This window comes from Pseudophryne corroboree, chromosome 6 (assembly GCF_028390025.1).
Source record: "Pseudophryne corroboree isolate aPseCor3 chromosome 6, aPseCor3.hap2, whole genome shotgun sequence".
In the NCBI taxonomy this organism is placed as follows: Eukaryota; Metazoa; Chordata; class Amphibia; order Anura; family Myobatrachidae; genus Pseudophryne; species Pseudophryne corroboree.
In genome coordinates, this window is record NC_086449.1 from 193,901,025 (window position 1) to 193,918,684 (window position 17,660).

A 17,660-nucleotide genomic window follows, 5' to 3' on the forward strand; every position below is an offset into this window, starting at 1 on the left:
CTCCGCAGGAGACTGGGCACAAAAATAAAGCTTTAGGATCAGGTAGATTTAGGAGCACTGGCTCCTCCCCCTATGACCCTCCTCCAAGCCTCAGTTAGGATACTGTGCCCGGACGAGCGTACACAATAAGGAAGGATATTGAATCCCGGGTAAGACTCATACCAGCCACACCAATCACACCATACAACTTGTGATCTGAACCCAGTTAACAGTATGACAACGTAGGAGCCTCTGAACAGACGGCTCACAACAAGAACAACCCGATTTTTTGTAACAATAACTATGTACAAGTATTGCAGACAATCCGCACTTGGGATGGGCGCCCAGCATCCACTACGGACTACGAGAAATAGATTTATCGGTAAGTAAAATCTTATTTTCTCTAACGTCCTAGTGGATGCTGGGGACTCCGTCAGGACCATGGGGATTATACCAAAGCTCCCAAACGGGCGGGAGAGTGCGGATGACTCTGCAGCACCGAATGAGAGAACTCCAGGTCCTCTTTAGCCAGGGTATCAAATTTGTAGAATTTTACAAACGTGTTCTCCCCCGACCACGTAGCTGCTCGGCAGAGTTGTAATGCCGAGACCCCTCGGGCAGCCGCCCAGGATGATCCCACCTTCCTTGTGGAATGGGCCTTGACAGATTTAGGCTGTGGCAGGCCTGCCACAGAATGTGCAAGTTGAATTGTGCTACAAATCCAACGAGCAATCGTCTGCTTAGAAGCAGGAGCACCCAGCTTGTTGGGTGCATACAGTATAAATAGCGAGTCAGATTTTCTGACTCCAGCCGTCCTTGAAATATATATTTTCAATGCCCTGACAACGTCCAGCAACTTGGAATCCTCCAAATCGCTAGTAGCCGCAGGCACTACAATAGGCTGGTTCAGGTGAAACGCTGACACCACCTTAGGCAGAAAATGAGGACGCGTCCGCAGTTCTGCCCTGTCTGAATGGAAAATCAGATATGGGCTTTTATACGATAAAGCCGCCAATTCTGACACTCTCCTGGCTGAAGCCAGGGCCAGTAGCATGGTTACCTTCCATGTAAGATATTTCAAATCCGCCGATTTGAGTGGCTCAAACCAATGGGATTTGAGAAAATCCAAAACTACATTAAGGTCCCACGGAGCCACTGGGGGCACAACCGGGGGCTGTATATGTAGTACTCCTTTTACAAAAGTCTGGACTTCAGGAACTGAAGCCAATTCTTTTTGGAAGAAAATCGACAGGGCCGAAATTTGAACCTTAATGGACCCCAACTTGAGGCCCATAGACAATCCTGTTTGCAGGAAATGTAGGAATCGACCCAATTGAAATTCCTCCGTGGGGGCCTTCCTGGCCTCACACCACGCAACATATTTTCTCCAAATGCGGTGATAATGTTGTGCAGTCACCTCCTTCCTGGCTTTTACCAGTGTAGGAATGACCTCTTCCGGAATGCCTTTTTCCCTTAGAATTTGGCGTTCAACCGCCATGCCGTCAAACGCAGCCGCGGTAAGTCTTGGAATAGACACGGTCCCTGCTGAAGCAGGTCCCGTCTTAGAGGTAGAGGCCACGGATCTTCCGTGAGCATCTCCTGAAGTTCCGGGTACCAAGTTCTTCTTGGCCAATCCGGAGCCACGAGTATCGTTCTTACTCCCCTTTGCCGTATGATTCTCAGTACTTTTGGTATGAGAGGCAGAGGAGGAAACACATACACTGACTGGAACACCCACGGCGTTACCAGAGCGTCCACAGCTATTGCCTGAGGATCTCTTGACCTGGCGCAATACCTGTCCAGTTTTTTGTTGAGGCGAGACGCCATCATGTCCACCTTTGGTTTTTCCCAACGGTTCACAATCATGTGGAAGACTTCTGGATCAAGTCCCCACTCTCCCGGGTGTAGATCGTGTCTGCTGAGGAAGTCTGCTTCCCAGTTGTCCACTCCCGGAATGAACACTGCTGACAGTGCTATCACATGATCTTCCGCCCAGCGAAGAATCCTTGCAGCTTCTGCCATTGCTCTCCTGCTTCTTGTGCCGCCCTGTCTGTTTACGTGGGCGACTGCCGTGATGTTGTCCGACTGGATCAACACCGGCTGACCCTGAAGCAGGGGTTTTGCCAGGCTTAGAGCATTGTAAATCGCTCTTAGCTCCAGTATATTTATGTGAAGAGATATCTCCAGGTTTGACCATACTCCCTGGAAGTTTCTTCCCTGTGTGACCGCTCCCCAGCCTCTCAGACTGGCATCCGTGGTCACCAGGACCCAGTCCTGTATGCCGAATCTGCGGCCCTCTAACAGATGAGCACTCTGCAACCACCACAGAAGAGACACCCTTGTCCGTGGCGATAAGGTTATCCGCTGATGCATCTGCAGATGCGATCCGGACCATTTGTCCAGCAGATCCCACTGAAAAGTTCGTGCGTGGAATCTGCCGAATGGAATCGCTTCGTAAGAAGCCACCATCTTTCCCAGGACTCTTGTGCATTGATGCACAGACACTTTTCCTGGTTTTAGGAGGTTCCTGACAAGTTCGGATAACTCCTTGGCTTTCTCCTCCGGAAGAAACACCTTTTTCTGAACCGTGTCCAGAATCATTCCCAGGAACAGCAGACGTGTTGTCGGGGTCAACTGAGATTTTGGAAAATTCAGAATCCACCCGTGTTGTTGCAGCACTACTTGGGTTAGTGCTACTCCGTCCTCCAGCTGTTCTCTGGACCTTGCCCTTATCAGGAGATCGTCCAAGTAAGGGATAATTAATACGCCTCTTCTTCGCAGAAGAATCATCATTTCGGCCATTACCTTGGTAAAGACCCGAGGTGCCGTGGACAATCCAAACGGCAGCGTCTGAAACTGATAATGACAGTTTTGCACCACGAACCTGAGGTACCCTTGATGTGAAGGGCAAATTGGGACATGCAGATAAGCATCTTTTATGTCCAGGGACACCATAAAGTCCCCTTCTTCCAGATTCGCTATCACTGCTCTGAGTGACTCCATCTTGAACTTGAATTTTTGTATGTACAGGTTCAAAGATTTCAGATTTAGAATAGGTCTTACCGAGCCGTCCGGCTTCGGTACCACAAATAGTGTGGAATAATACCCCTTTCCCTGTTGTAGGAGGGGTACCTTGACTATCACCTGCTGAGAATACAGCTTGTGAATGGCTTCCAATACTGTCGCCCTGTCTGAGGGAGACGTTGGCAAAGCAGACTTTAGGAACCGGCGAGGGGGAGACTTCTCGAATTCCAACCTGTAACCCTGAGATACTACCTGCAGGATCCAGGGGTCCACCTGTGAGCAAGCCCACTGCGCGCTGAAATTCTTGAGTCGACCCCCCACCGCTCCTGAGTCCGCTTGTAAAGCCCCAGCGTCATGCTGAGGGCTTTGCAGAACCCGGGGCGGGCTTCTGTTCCTGGGAAGGAGCTGCTTGCTGCCCTCTCTTACCCTTTCCTCTGCCTCGGGGCAGATATGACTGTCCTTTTGCCCGCTTGTTCTTATAGGACCGAAAGGACTGCGGCTGAAAAGACGGTGTCTTTTTCTGTTGGGAGGGGGACTGAGGTAAAAAGGTGGATTTTCCGGCAGTTGCCGTGGCCACCAGATCCGATAGACCGACGCCAAATAATTCCTCCCCTTTATACGGCAATACTTCCATATGCCGTTTGGAATCCGCATCACCTGACCACTGTCGCGTCCATAAACTTCTTCTGGCAGATATGGACATCGCACTTACTCTCGATGCCAGAGTGCAAATATCCCTCTGAGCATCTCGCATATAAAGAAAAGCATCCTTTAATTGCTCTAAAGTCAATAAAATACTGTCCCTATCCAGGGTATCAATATTTTCAGTCAGGGAATCCGACCAGACCACCCCAGCACTGCACATCCAGGCTGAGGCGATGGCTGGTCGCAGTATAACACCAGTATGTGTGTATATACTTTTTAAGGTAGTTTCCAGCCTCCTATCAGCTGGAACCTTGAGGGCGGCCGTATCAGGAGACGGTAACGCCACTTGTTTTGATAAGCGTGTGAGCGCCTTATCCACCCTAGGGGGTGTTTCCCAGCGCGCCCTAACCTCTGGCGGGAAAGGGTATAATGCCAATAACTTTTTTGAAATTAGCACTTTTCTATCTGGGTTAACCCACGCTTCATCACATACATCATTTAATTCCTCTGATTCAGGAAAAACTACAGGTAGTTTTTTCACACCCCACATAATACCCCTTTTTGTGGTACTTGCAGTATCAGAGATATGTAAAGTCTCCTTCATTGCCGTGATCATATAACGTGTGGCCCTACTGGAAAATACGTTTGTTTCTTCACCGTCGACACTAGATTCAGTGTCCGTGTCTGGGTCTGTGTCGACCGACTGAGGTAAAGGGCGTTTTACAGCCCCTGACGGTGTCTGAGACGCCTGGGCAGGTACTAACTGGTTTGCCGGCCGTCTCATGTCGTCAACTGATTTTTGTAATGTGCTGACATTATCACGTAATTCCATAAACAAAGCCATCCATTCCGGTGTCGACTCCCTGGGGGGTGACATCACCATTACCGGCAATTGCTCTGCCTCCACACCAACATCGTCCTCATACATGTCGACACACGCGTACCGACACACAGCAGACACACAGGGAATGCTCTATTGAAGACAGGACCCCACTAGCCCTTTGGGGAGACAGAGGGAGAGTTTGCCAGCACACACCCAAGCGCTATAATATATATGGGAATAACCCTATATAAGTGTTGTATCCTTATAGCAGCTTAAATATAGTAATATCGCCAAAAAAGTGCCCCCCCTCTCTGTTTTACCCTGTTTCTGTAGTGCAGTGCAGGGGAGAGTCCTGGGAGCCTTCCTCACAGCGGAGCTGAGCAGGAAAATGGCGCTGTGTGCTGAGGAGAATAAGCCCCGCCCCCTATTTCGGCGGGCTCTTCTCCCGGAGTTTGTGAGATCTGGCAGGGGTTAAATACATCCATATAGCCTCAAGGGCTATATGTGATGTATTTTTAGCCATAAAAAAGGTATTATACATTGCTGCCCAGGGCGCCCCCCCCCAGCGCCCTGCACCCTCAGTGACCGCTGTGTGAAGTGTGCTGACAACAATGGCGCACAGCTGCAGTGCTGTGCGCTACCTCATGAAGACTGAAAAGTCTTCTGCCGCCTGTTTCTGGACCTCTTCAATCTTCGGCATCTGCAAGGGGGGTCGGCGGCGCGGCTCCGGGACCGGACTCCATGGCTGGGCCTGTGTTCGATCCCTCTGGAGCTAATGGTGTCCAGTAGCCTAAGAAGCCAATCCATCCTGCACGCAGGTGAGTTCACTTCTCTCCCCTAAGTCCCTCGATGCAGTGAGCCTGTTGCCAGCAGGACTCACTGAAAATAAAAAACCTAAAAACTTTTTCTAAGCAGCTCTTTAGGAGAGCCACCTAGATTGCACCCTGCTCGGACGGGCACAAAAACCTAACTGAGGCTTGGAGGAGGGTCATAGGGGGAGGAGCCAGTGCACACCACCTGATCCTAAAGCTTTATTTTTGTGCCCTGTCTCCTGCGGAGCCGCTAATCCCCATGGTCCTGACGGAGTCCCCAGCATCCACTAGGACGTTAGAGAAATGAATATGAAGTAGGAGCTCACTTAGAGTTGGATGCACGCACATGTTTTGAGTGATATGTATCATTGGGGCATATGTATTAAGCCTGGAGAAGGCATAAAGAAGTGATAAAGCAGTGATAAGTGCAAAGTGATAACGCACCAGCCAATCAGCTCATAACTGTCAATTTACATATTGCAGCTGATTGGCTGGTGCATTATCACCTTTCACTTATCACTGCTTTATCACTTTTTTATGCCTTCTCCAGGCTTAATACATCTGCACCTCTGTGCTGCACATGTTCACTAATAATGAATCTGCATACTCATTTACAGTCTTTGCATATTGCTGATCTGTGCCTAATTATGTATGGAGAGGAGTGATGGGCTGGAAAAGGTGATCTTAGGTGAGTTAGGTAAGAGCATCACAATTAGATATGGATGCATCTGTGGATCCTATAATGGGTGTATCTCTTGTGTGTCTAGGAGGGCTGGTGCACTGATCAGCAGAATTGGCATGATGTGCCAACAGTCACAATGTCGCCAATCACATTGTTGGCAGCTTAATGTTGAGCACAGTATGCCAAGTAATGTTAAAGAATTGTAGCTGTGTCGGCACTATAAATTGAAACTGAATGGTAAAGCATTATGATTAACATTATGATGCCGACCCAGTTACAATTCTTTTAATTAACATCAGTAACGTGTCAGCAAATTGTGCTCGACATTAAGCTGCGAACAGTGTGAGATTGCGATGGTCACTCAATGAACTACTTCTCCTGTCACCAGCACTTTGTAGTCACTTCTGATTGGGTGCTCATCCCTTCAGCTTAATTCATTAGTGTACAATAACATATTAAGTCATGATTGCATTACTTCATTTACATTTTGACTACTGTAGGAAAGAATATTCTCCTTTGTTGTATACTGGAAAACAACAGATGTTTGTATGTATTTTATTACACTTTATATTGAAAATGCGACTTTTGCATTTATTAATAACTGTTTAGACACTAAGTTCTCTTGTGTATGAGACCTTTTATTACATATTTAAATTGTGTACAGATAGGGAAATGTGATATCAGCATTTACTGCTAACACTATCCAGTCACATCTCTACATTATTGTGGGCCAAAAGTATACACGTGTATTAAACCTGTCACATGGGACACTGTGCTAACACTGGATGCATCTTGAGATATGTCCAACTAAATATTTGCATGTAAATGTTTAAGGGCAGCTAGCGAGTCCCATCCAAGTTTAAGGGCTGCCAGTGAGTCCCGTATGAGTGTAATGGCAGCCAGTTAGTCCTGTACAAGTGTAAGGGCAGCCAGCGAGTCCCCTACCAGTGTAACGGCAGCCAGTGAGTCCTGTATGAGTTTAAGGGGAAGCAGTGAGTCATGTACGAGTCTAAGGGCAGCTATTGAGTCCTGTACAAGTGTTAGGGTAGCCAGTGAGTCCCATGCGAATGTAAGGGGAGCCAGTAAGTCCCGTACGAGCATAAGGGGAGCCAGTGAGTCCTGTATGAGTGTAAGGGCAGCCAATGAGTTTTGTATGAGTGCACAGGCTGCCAGTGAGTCTTGCACAAGTACTAGGGCAGCTAGTACGTCCCGTACAAGTGTAAGGGCAGCCAGTGAGTCTTGTACATCTGTAAGGGCAGCCAGTGAGTCATGTACATGTGTAAGGGCAGCCAGTGAGTCATGTACATGTGTAAGGGCAGCCAGTGAGTCATGTACATGTGTAAGGGCAGCCAGTGAGTCCTGTACATGTGTAAGGGGCAGCCAGTGAGACCTGTACGAGTGCAAGAGCAGTGAGTGTGTTTGTACACAAACATTTTACCTGTACTGGTTGAGCTCGATGTCTGGAGCGATCAACTTTCTTGGGGACAAGTGACATATTCAGACGGCTGTTAGTACAGTCCAGTGTCCCATTGGTCAGGTACAGCAGTAGTTGTGTCATTGCTAGCTGGTCGCTATAGTTCAAGTCTAAATCCGTTGCCCAAACCTAAATAGTTAATAGAAAATATTATGGGAGACTTAATAAAGATGTTGTAACCTTGAACTGCTACCCTGTATGCATTAAGCCTGATTCGGCAGTATGGTATCATCAACAACATCCCCAGATTGACCTGCATGTATGAACGACAGGGGATATCTCCTGCAGCGTCCACAGGTTATCCACAGGATAACATTGGGATATGAGGTAGCGACAGTGGATTGGCACCAAACGATCAAAGCTTTCGGCTTCCCAGAATGCAACGGGCCCGTCCCTATATCCGCGCCTCCTGGCTCAGGAAATTCATTTTTTTTGTTTGGTGCGGCAGGAGCCGGAGCAGGGTCAATGGGCTGCTGGTTTTTAGCAGCTGAATGCTTTTTTATTTTATTTTTATAGTCTTACTATTTTTTTTCAGCGATCCTTCTAAAAAGCGTTTTATACATACCTTAGAAAGAGTCGCTCCAACAACTCCTTACCCTTACTCCTTATCATGACAATGCTTACTCACGTGTATAGTACTGTTTCGGCGGGCGTCTGTGTAGGATGTACTAGCAAGTCCAGCATCGCAGCGGCTGAGTAAGGTCAGAGCTACTCAGAAACTGAACAAGCTGTTTTTGTACAGGACGGCTGCACATGCGTTCGCACACTTGCAAAGCTTAAATACACTCCCCTATAGGCGGCGTCTATCTGTTCGCAGCGCTGCAAAAAAATAGCTGGCGAGTGAACAGATCTGAATTAGGCCCTAAGTCTCTATCTACCTTTGGTACGAATAGTTGGATAAGTGCCTGATGCATATGAGTCTGTAAACTATTGGTACTGTTTTCTTTCGCTGTGCGACTGAATATGTCTAAACTCCTATGTAAGGTAATGCAGTAATATATTCTCCTACATACTTGAAATGTATCTGTAGTTGATTATGTGCTCATATTGCTTATTATACTAATGTATAACCTGTGACTGATTGCTAGTGTGATTGCTGACTTTACTATTTACTGTCAGTTTCTGTGTATTTCGATCCCCAATGCTGGTGCAAAGCAGGGAGGGATCGGATTGTATGTCACTTTAACAAATTTTAAAGAGATTCCAGTCACATATTGTGTAGTTAACACTGTAAAGGTGTGTGATTTATTTATCATGTCTAAGAGAGGCAAGGGTGAGGAGGATACACTCTCCACAGCAGCACCAACACTCATGTCATGTTTGTCTTGCAAAGCTGGGTTAACCTCTCAGGATCTGGTTCAAAATGGATTATGTGCAAATTGTTTTAGCTTTCACCAAAGCCTCTTGAATAATGTGAGGCAGGCACAGGTTCAAGTTCATCCCCCATGGACTACTTTTGCACAGACATTATCCAGTATAGCTGAGCGGATAATGCCATCTCTTATACCAGGGATAGGTTACCCTATTAACCCTTACATGCAAAGTTCCACATGGGGGTTATCACATCCAGTACAGGAATCGGCAGCCTCTCAACAGAAACAGGCTGAAAGGATGGTGGTAAGTAAATCACATAGACATGAAACTACATCTTCACAATCTATACGTTTCAGATATGGTCTCATCGGAGGATGGGGACTCCAGGTCTGCATATAGAGACGAGGAGGAAGGCCTCAGCTCAGTGGACATTCCTGAGCTAATTAGTGCTATGAAAGCCATTCTATCCTTAGAGGAGGCAGCAGAGCCTTTGTTAAAATCTAAGGCACCTGTGTTTAAATGTCCCAAAATAGTTAGGACTGAGTTTCCTGGGTCAGAACAGCTGACGGAATTTATGCAAGAGGCTTGGGTTACAACCAGTAAGAAGTTTAGAATTCCAAGGAAATGGAATTCCCATTATCCTCTTCCGGCTGGGGACTGTTTAAAAAGGGAGGTGGCTCCCAAAGTAGATACGCATGTCATCCGATTGGTGCGAAAATCTACATTACCTCTGCCTTCAACATCATTAAATGATGTCACAGATAGGAAAATAGATGGTTTTTTTTAAACCATTTTCTCCTTGTCTAGGGCAGTTGTAAGACCAGCCATGGCTTCAGCCTGGATGGCATAAGCAGTGGCAGCCTGGGCTGATGCATTGGAGGATGACCTTTCAATGGCACCTAGAGAGCAAAAATCCCATATTGCACATATCAAACAGGCAGTTATTTTTATGGAAGAAGCAGCCTTGGATATGGGTACGATTGTCTCTCAGGCATCAGCCTCAGCAGTAGCAGCTCGCAGAGCGGTTTGGCTACGTACATGGAAAGCTGACTCAGAATCCAAGAAGGTTCTGGAGTCTTTGCCTTTTACTGGAGATATTCTTTTTGGTAAAGAATTAAACAGTATTTTGGAGTCAGAAGCAGACTCTAAGAAAGTGAAGTTTATTTCCACACACAAATCCAAACCTAGATTTCCAGCTTTTCAGCCCTTTCAGGCTCAAGGAAAAGCAAAAGGAAAGGGTTATGGCAAACAGTCTCAATCTGACAAGTCTGGTAAGACTAAAAAGCACTGGGCTACCAGAGGGCTGGCTTCCTAATCAGAAGATAAGCCATCTTGGGAGACCCCAGGGTGGGAGGCCGACTTCTTCAGTTTGCACAGATCTGGCAGCAGTCTACCACAGATGCCGGGATGCAAGAAGCGGTATCTCACGGTTATGCGTTTGCTTTCAAGAACACCCTCCTCAAAGGTTTTTTTGTACCAGCCCGTTTTCAGTAGTAACGAAGGCCAGGGCTTTGCAAGAGGCAGTTCAGAAGTTGCTTCAGTCTGGAGTGATAATTCCAGTTCCTCCTGTACAACCAGGACAAGATTTTTATTCCAACCTGTTTCTAGTCCAGAAGCCAAATGGGTCGTTCTGGCCCATACTCAATCTCAAAGTGCTGAACAAGTACACTTGGGTACCTCGGTTTCATATGGAGACTTTATGTTCCATTATTTTGGCCATGGAGCCAGAGGATTTTATGGTATCCCTAGATATCCAGGACAGTTACCTGCATGTTCCTATAGCACTGTCCTATCAGCGTTATCTCAGGTTTGCTATCTTCCAGCAACATTTTCGGTTTCATGCCCTACCATTTGGACTGGCCACAGCTCCCAGCGTGTTCACCAAAATTATGGTGGTAATGGCATCTTATCTCCATCAGCAGGGGATAAGGATTTTTCCATACTTCGATGACTTATTAATCCTGGCACAATCTCAGGAATTGCTTCAGTGTCATCTGCAACAGACAATAGCTTGTTTGCAGAGACATGGTTGGCTCATAAATTGGGCAAAGTCGTCACTGATTCCGTCACAACGGATGACTCACTTGGGGGCTTTGTTGGATTTGAGTCTTCAGAGAGTAATTTTACCTCTGAACAAAATATCCATAATTCAGTCAAGGATTCAGGAGCTGCTACACAGTCAAAAGGTATCCATTGACGTAGAAATGCGTGTGATGGGGTTGATGGTGTTGACATTTGACTTGGTGGAGAGTGCGCAGTTCCACTTGAGGCCTCTGCAACATCTGATCCTTTCCAAATGGAATGGTTTTCATCAGACACTAAAAAATGCAGATTATGGTCCTTCCTCTGGAAGTAAGGAAGTTATTAGCCTGGTGGCTACAGACATCCCATCGGGACAATGGGAGACCATTTTGGATATCATATTAGGAAATTCTGACAACAGATGCCAGCCTTCAGGCCTGGGGAGTGGTGTCAGGAAGGAGTTGCTTCCAGGGGCAGTGGACCAAGGAAGAAAGTTTCCTGCCAATAAATATATTGGAACTTCGGCCCATATATATGGCACTTATTCAGGCAAAGGACATCCTTTAGGGGAAACCAGTCCAAATCCGATCGGACAATGCAACGGCAGTAGCGTACCTCAACCATCAGGGAGGAACTCGCAGCCAAAATTCAATGAAGAAGGTAAGTCACACGTTAAAGTGGGCAGAACTTAATCATCCAGCCTTTTCCGCAGTGTTCACTCTGGGAGTCCTAAACTGGAAAGCCGATTTTCTCAGTCGACACGCCACTCATGTAAATGAATGGGCTTTACACCCCGAGGTCTTCCAAACTCTGGTAGACAAGTGGGTGTTACCGGAGATAGATCTCATGCCGTCCTGTCAGAACAACAAAGTTCCCGCATACGGGTCAAGAACAAAGGATCCCAAAGTGATCTTTGTGGATGCCCTGTCAGTGAGAGGGGAATTTCGTCTGGCCTATGTGTTTCCACCAATCGCCCTGTTACCCAGGGTGATGCGGAATGCAAAACAAGGAAGGGGCGCCGTGATACTAATAGCTCCGGCTTGGCCCAGAAGACATTGGTACACACATCTGCAGAGGCTGTCGATGGATGTTCCATTCCTACTCCCTCAACGTCCAGATCTACTGTCTCAGAGTCCTTGCTATCACAAGCACCTGGATCGACTGTCTTTGACGGCGTGGCTCTTGAGACTTCTATCCTGAAAGCAGGAAGATTCTCACAACAGGTAAGTCAAACAATGCTCAGAGCAAGGAATCCTTCAGCTCGCATTTATCACTGAATATGGCAAGCCTATATTCAATGGTGCAGTGACCGGAAATGTGATCCTAGGTCTTTCAGAGTTTCCAGAGTCCCAGCATTCCTTCAGGTAGGAATGGACAAAGGTCTAAGGGTGGCTTCCTTGAGAGTGTAAGTGTCAGCATTGACTGTATGGTTCCAAAAGAAAATTGTTAACCTACAGGATGTGTGCACTTTTTTTCCAAGGAATGCTGCACATTCAACCTCCTTTTGTTCCTCCCACAGTGCCTTGGGACTTAAGTTTAGTTCTAAAGGCCCTTCAAGTTGCCCCATTTAAACCACTAAAATAAGTGGATCTTAAATGGTTGACAGCTAAAGTTCTCTTTCTACTGGCTATTGCTTCAGCTCGAAGAGTTTCAGATTTAGGGGCATTGTTATGTCGCCCTCCTTTTCTGATTTTTTATCCAGATAGAACGGTTCTCAGAACCAAATCTGATTATCTTCCTAAAATGGTGTCTAAATTCCACCTTAACAAAGAAATTGTAGTCCCGGCCTTCCAAGGGACGGACCTTGCTGCGGGAGATGCATCGTTGGACGTAGTCCGTGCTTTAAGGATCTACGTGGATCGTGCCAGTGCCATCAGAAAAACAGACACTCTCTTCATTCTCTACGGATTTCACAAGAGAGGATGGCCTGCTGACAAGCAGACACTGGCGAGGTGGCTTTGAACGACGATTTCAGAAGCATATTCTCAATCTGATCTCCCTGTTCCAGCTAATGTCTCTGCTCACTCTACTCGTAAGGTAGGTCCGTCATGGGCAGCACAACATGGTGCTTCAGCAGAACAGATATGTAAGGCAGCCACATGGTCTTCCATTAACACAGTCGACATTATGCCTTTCATACCTTTGCTTCTCAGGATGCTGAATTCGGGCGAAGGATTCTCCTATCCAATCAGGAGCATCCCCACCACTAAATTAGTTTGGGACATCCCATTGTTATCCTGTGGATAACCTATGGACCCTGCAGGAGAAATAATCGTTATGGTAGACACCGTTGATAACTCTATTTCTCCTAAGTCCACAGGATCCACAGGGATCCCACCCTGATGCACCTGATTTGAGGATCCTTTTACTCACTAACCTCTTCCTTCTTATACGGAAGGGTGTGCATGTGTGTTCTTCTTGCCTAATTAGGGCTCTCTATGATGCTCCTGCCTTGAGCTTTGGAAAACAACTGAATTGCCTGAGCCAGGAGGGGAGGAAGGGGGGGGGGGATATAGGGACAGGCCCATTGCATTCTGGGAGGCCGGAAGCTTTGATCGTTTGGTGCCAATCCGCTGTTGCTACTTCATATCCCAATGTTATCCTGTGGATCCTGTGGACTTAGGAGAAATAGCGTTATGAACGGTAAGTCTACCATAACAATTATGTCGTTGACCACCCACGAGAGCGCACATTGTTCATTGCTTAGGGCATACACACTGGACGATATTACAAACATTCTGGGTGATATCATTTAAAATATTTCCCAGAGTGTTCCCAGCTTAACGTAGCATTTCATATGCAGATACAGCCGAAGTGGCCCACCGAATATAGGCATGCCCCATATAATTTTAATCAGCAGAGTCTGCGTGTGCGTTTTATTTACATAGCGATGCAAATAAGACGCATTTCCGGGGGGAAAAAGCACAAAAAGATGCTTGGGCTTAGTAAACTTGCTCATGACTAGAAGGGCTGTTTAACGTGACTGCAACGATGGGGGAGGACTCATCTGTATATTGGTATATTTGTGTATAAGGGGCAGTTGGGAAGTGAGCTACCCTAATGTACATTCCCTATGCACAACTGTATACATTTACCTACCAGCTAATCCTCTCCATAACGGTGGGATCAGCAGTTGTCAGCTTCTACATCTTTGTAAAGCAAGCCCCAGTAGCAGGACACCAACTGAACCTCTACTGGGGCAGATAATATTTTAGGTGGGGGGGGGGATTAGGGGGCATTCTATACTGGGACATGGAATATATATATATATATATATATATATATATATATATATATGAAATGTTTTGCGGGAATAATGCTGTACGTGATTTGTACATTAAACATGCAGTCTGAAATGACTTCCCAAGGTCACAGTAGTACGTGAGCTTGCAGCCCTATAGCTTGCTTAAGGTGTCTACAGAATTCAGCACAATGACATCTGTCCTGACCAGTACTTGTTGTGAGGTCAGATTTAGGGTCTCGCTCCCAGCATAACCTGCTAGCAGTAAACCACTCTCAGTGCACTGAGCTGAGTCAGTGGTGTAAGCGGCGGATGTTAAATGGCATCATTATAACATTATTAAGGGGTCAGCAAGTCCCAGCCTCTTGCTAAACTCCTGCTAATTTCTAAATCATATTCACAAGCAAATGCCCTCTAAATGAATCACTGCCGAGATACTCCTTAATAACACACTTGCAGGAATCTGCTGGGCTATTAAAGATCCAATCCGTCATCGTAAGGATTTGCTCCAGGGGGGTATGGGAAGTGCTAATCGGCAGCTGGTAACGAGCTGCCCGCAAGAGGGTTGTCCACTTCTGTTACTTAGAGATGGACAAACATGACCAGAGCAATTCAAATCCTTTCTGCTGCCAGAATCCCGTCCTGATAGGCACATTATTGGGCACTTTCACTAAGCGATGCCGCTAATGCTCATCAGAAAAGGCTCTGCTTAGTTATTCCTATGCACCTTACAGGGAGAATAGGCTAGCAATGTCTGAATACACAATTCTTGCTTTGTATAACTTAAAGGTTGTACATTTCACACACTTTCACACAGAGTTATTAATGTTAGTGCATAATAGTTATTAAATCAATCTTTCATCTTTTAAAAAAAATTATTTTAATAGAGTGCAAACGTATAGTAACGCACTTTACAATGAGGGAATGTTTGTTCATTCACTTTAATCCCTGACCAAAAGGAGGTTACAATCTAATTCCCCTGGATATGTTTCTGGACTACAGAAGGAAACTACACAAAGGAAACCAGAACACATGAACAGAGGTAGTGAATGCAAATGTCATATGTAGGCAGGGCCGGACTGGGACTAAAAATAGGCCCTGGCATTTTTGAAGCACAAAGGGCCACCTCGGTGACTCCTCCCCTTACTATTCCTGACTCCTCCTACTTCTTAGTCTATGTGCTCTTACAGATATAATTAATATTATAACACATACAAGTGTGCATCATTCTCTATTAAAATATACAGAACCAGTGGTTGAAGTGGAAATTTTGAAGTGGGGGTATGGAAAAGTGTAGTATGTAACTAAGCGCGCGCCGAAGAAGGGGGCGTGGTCACTCAAAAGGGGGCGTGTCCTTCAGTGTAGTTTACCACACCATATACCCCTTATACACATTATGCACCACAATAGTAGGACCCCTTATACTATCTAGTACTCGTGCCTCTTTCACATTATACCACAGTATGAGCCAAAATTCACAATATACCACACGGAATGAGCTGAAATTCACATTATAGCACACAGAATGAGCCGAAATTCACATTATAGCACACAGAATGAGCCGAAATTCACATTATAGCACACTGAATGAGCCGAAATTCACATTATAGCACACCGAATGAGCCGAAATTCACATTATAGCACACTGAATGAGCCGAAATTCACGTTATAGCACACTGAATGAGCCGAAATTCACATTATAGCACACAGAATGAGCCGAAATTCACATTATAGCACACTGAATGAGCCGAAATTCACATTACAGCAGAAGTGGCATATTATGAGAAATTCTAGCCTAATATACATTGTTCACTTCATATAGCAGAAATGTGGTTTGCAGGTATTAGTACTAATTATGCAATTCCTTAAAAAAAACACAAGTGACATAATCAAAAAGCAAAGGGCATCAAAACTATAAAGAAAGTACAGCAGTGGCAGTACCTGCCCATGGACTGTGAAGGGAAGAAGCAGTGCACCCAGCAGGTGAGCAAAGAAGGCTGCAGCCAGTGCATGATCTATGCATGCAAAGACGCTGAGCTCCCCCCGCCCGCACCTTTTACACTCAGGCCGGCTTGGTCGCGTCCCTCTGTTTGCTCAGCTCCCCCCGCCCGCACCGCTCCGCTCGTACTCCGGAAGGCTCAGTCACCTTATGACAGGGCTGGCCAAACTAGTCCTCGAGATCTACCAACAGTTCACATTTTCCAGACCATCTAGCTGGTGCACAGGTGTAGTCATTACTAATTAAGATGTGCTGCATTCATTCCTAACTGACAATTCTACAGATCTCCAGGAGGCCTGGAAAACATAAGCTGTTAGTAGATCTCGAGGACTGGTTTGGCCAGCCCTGCCTTATGACGTCATGACGTAGCCGCGTCACTATGCAAATTACTCGGCTGCTCAGCACAGTGCCACCCAGGAGGCGGTGCTGCCAGTCTCGTAATGGATGGACAAATCGGCCCACCTGGCCATCGGCCCTTCTGGCATATGCCAGAAGTGCCAGATGGCCAGTCCGGCCCTGTATGTAGGATATGCAGATAGTGCCCTGACTGGAAGCTAACCATAGGTTCCAGAGCTGCAAGATAACAATGCTAATCACTGTGCCACCTTTCTGCACATTCACATGTTTACTGGCCTCTAAATACTCTCTTGCACCTTTTACTAAATGCACTTTTTATTGTTAGATTCCTTATATGTGTTTTCCCTGTGTGCAATGGCGTATCTATAATGGGTGCAGTATGTGCAATGCATATGGGTTCCCGGCGTCCTGATGGGCCCACAATCCACACGCTGCACCCATTTTTTCTATACTTATCTCTCTGGAGACCAGCATCTGCATCGCTGCAAAATCACAAGGAAAATGGCTCGGAGGACATTTTCCGGGTGTTTTGAGCATACGCAGTAGGGAATTCCGCAGCGCTATTTTCCCAGAAACCTCTTTTAGAAGACTCTAGCACAGTTAGAGAGGAGGGGTCCGGACGGAGACTGCACAAAAGCGCCCTCCTCTCTTTATACGCCCCTGCCTGTGTGTTTATAAAATCAGACAGATGCTTTAGTTTCTTTACCCTGACACAAGGCTGCACTCTGCGTACAATTGCATCCAATGTGGACCACTCTTGCCTACTTTTGAAAAAGCATTTCAGGGAGATTGTGAAAGCAACACTTATAAGCATGGGAATACATATGATATGCCAGCTGTCAATATCCCAACAGCGGCATCCCGGCAGCCAGCATACCAGCAGTGAATGCAACGAGTCCCGGCTTCGTTCTCCACAGGTTATATTCCCATTCGGGTGGTGGCGTGGACCCACCACCCTAGTGGGAATACAGGGTTGTTGTCGGGATTCCAACCGCCGGCATTTAGCCGCCTGTCGGGAATCTGGCTTCAGGATCCTGAATGCCGGGATCCCAACAGGCGTTATATTAACCACATACCTAAGCATGCTGTTAAAGAGGACGTATACTGATCTGCTCAGTAAAATCTACTTGTTGATGAAAACACAGTGATACTTTTTAGGGATTGTTCATGCATAGGTGTATATTTATTAAAAGTCTGTTTTAATCGATTTCATTCGATTTCAGATCAATTAAAATCAATCTCAATCAATTTTGGCCTTCCAGGGCTAAAACACACATTTACTAACATT

At 46.2% G+C, this 17,660-nt stretch overlaps 1 protein-coding gene across 4 annotated transcripts in view; it reads right to left on the bottom strand.

Annotated features, from left to right (window-relative positions):
* Nucleotides 1-17,660, bottom strand: part of IQCH (IQ motif containing H) — a 199,065-nt gene that overhangs the window by 25,673 nt on the left and 155,732 nt on the right. For all 4 annotated transcript variants that reach the window (XM_063925555.1, XM_063925554.1, XM_063925556.1 and 1 more), the window contains one exon: nt 7,404-7,568. In XM_063925555.1, the coding sequence (XP_063781625.1) occupies nt 7,404-7,568 (165 nt within the window). The remainder of the gene's footprint in view (nt 1-7,403; nt 7,569-17,660) is intronic.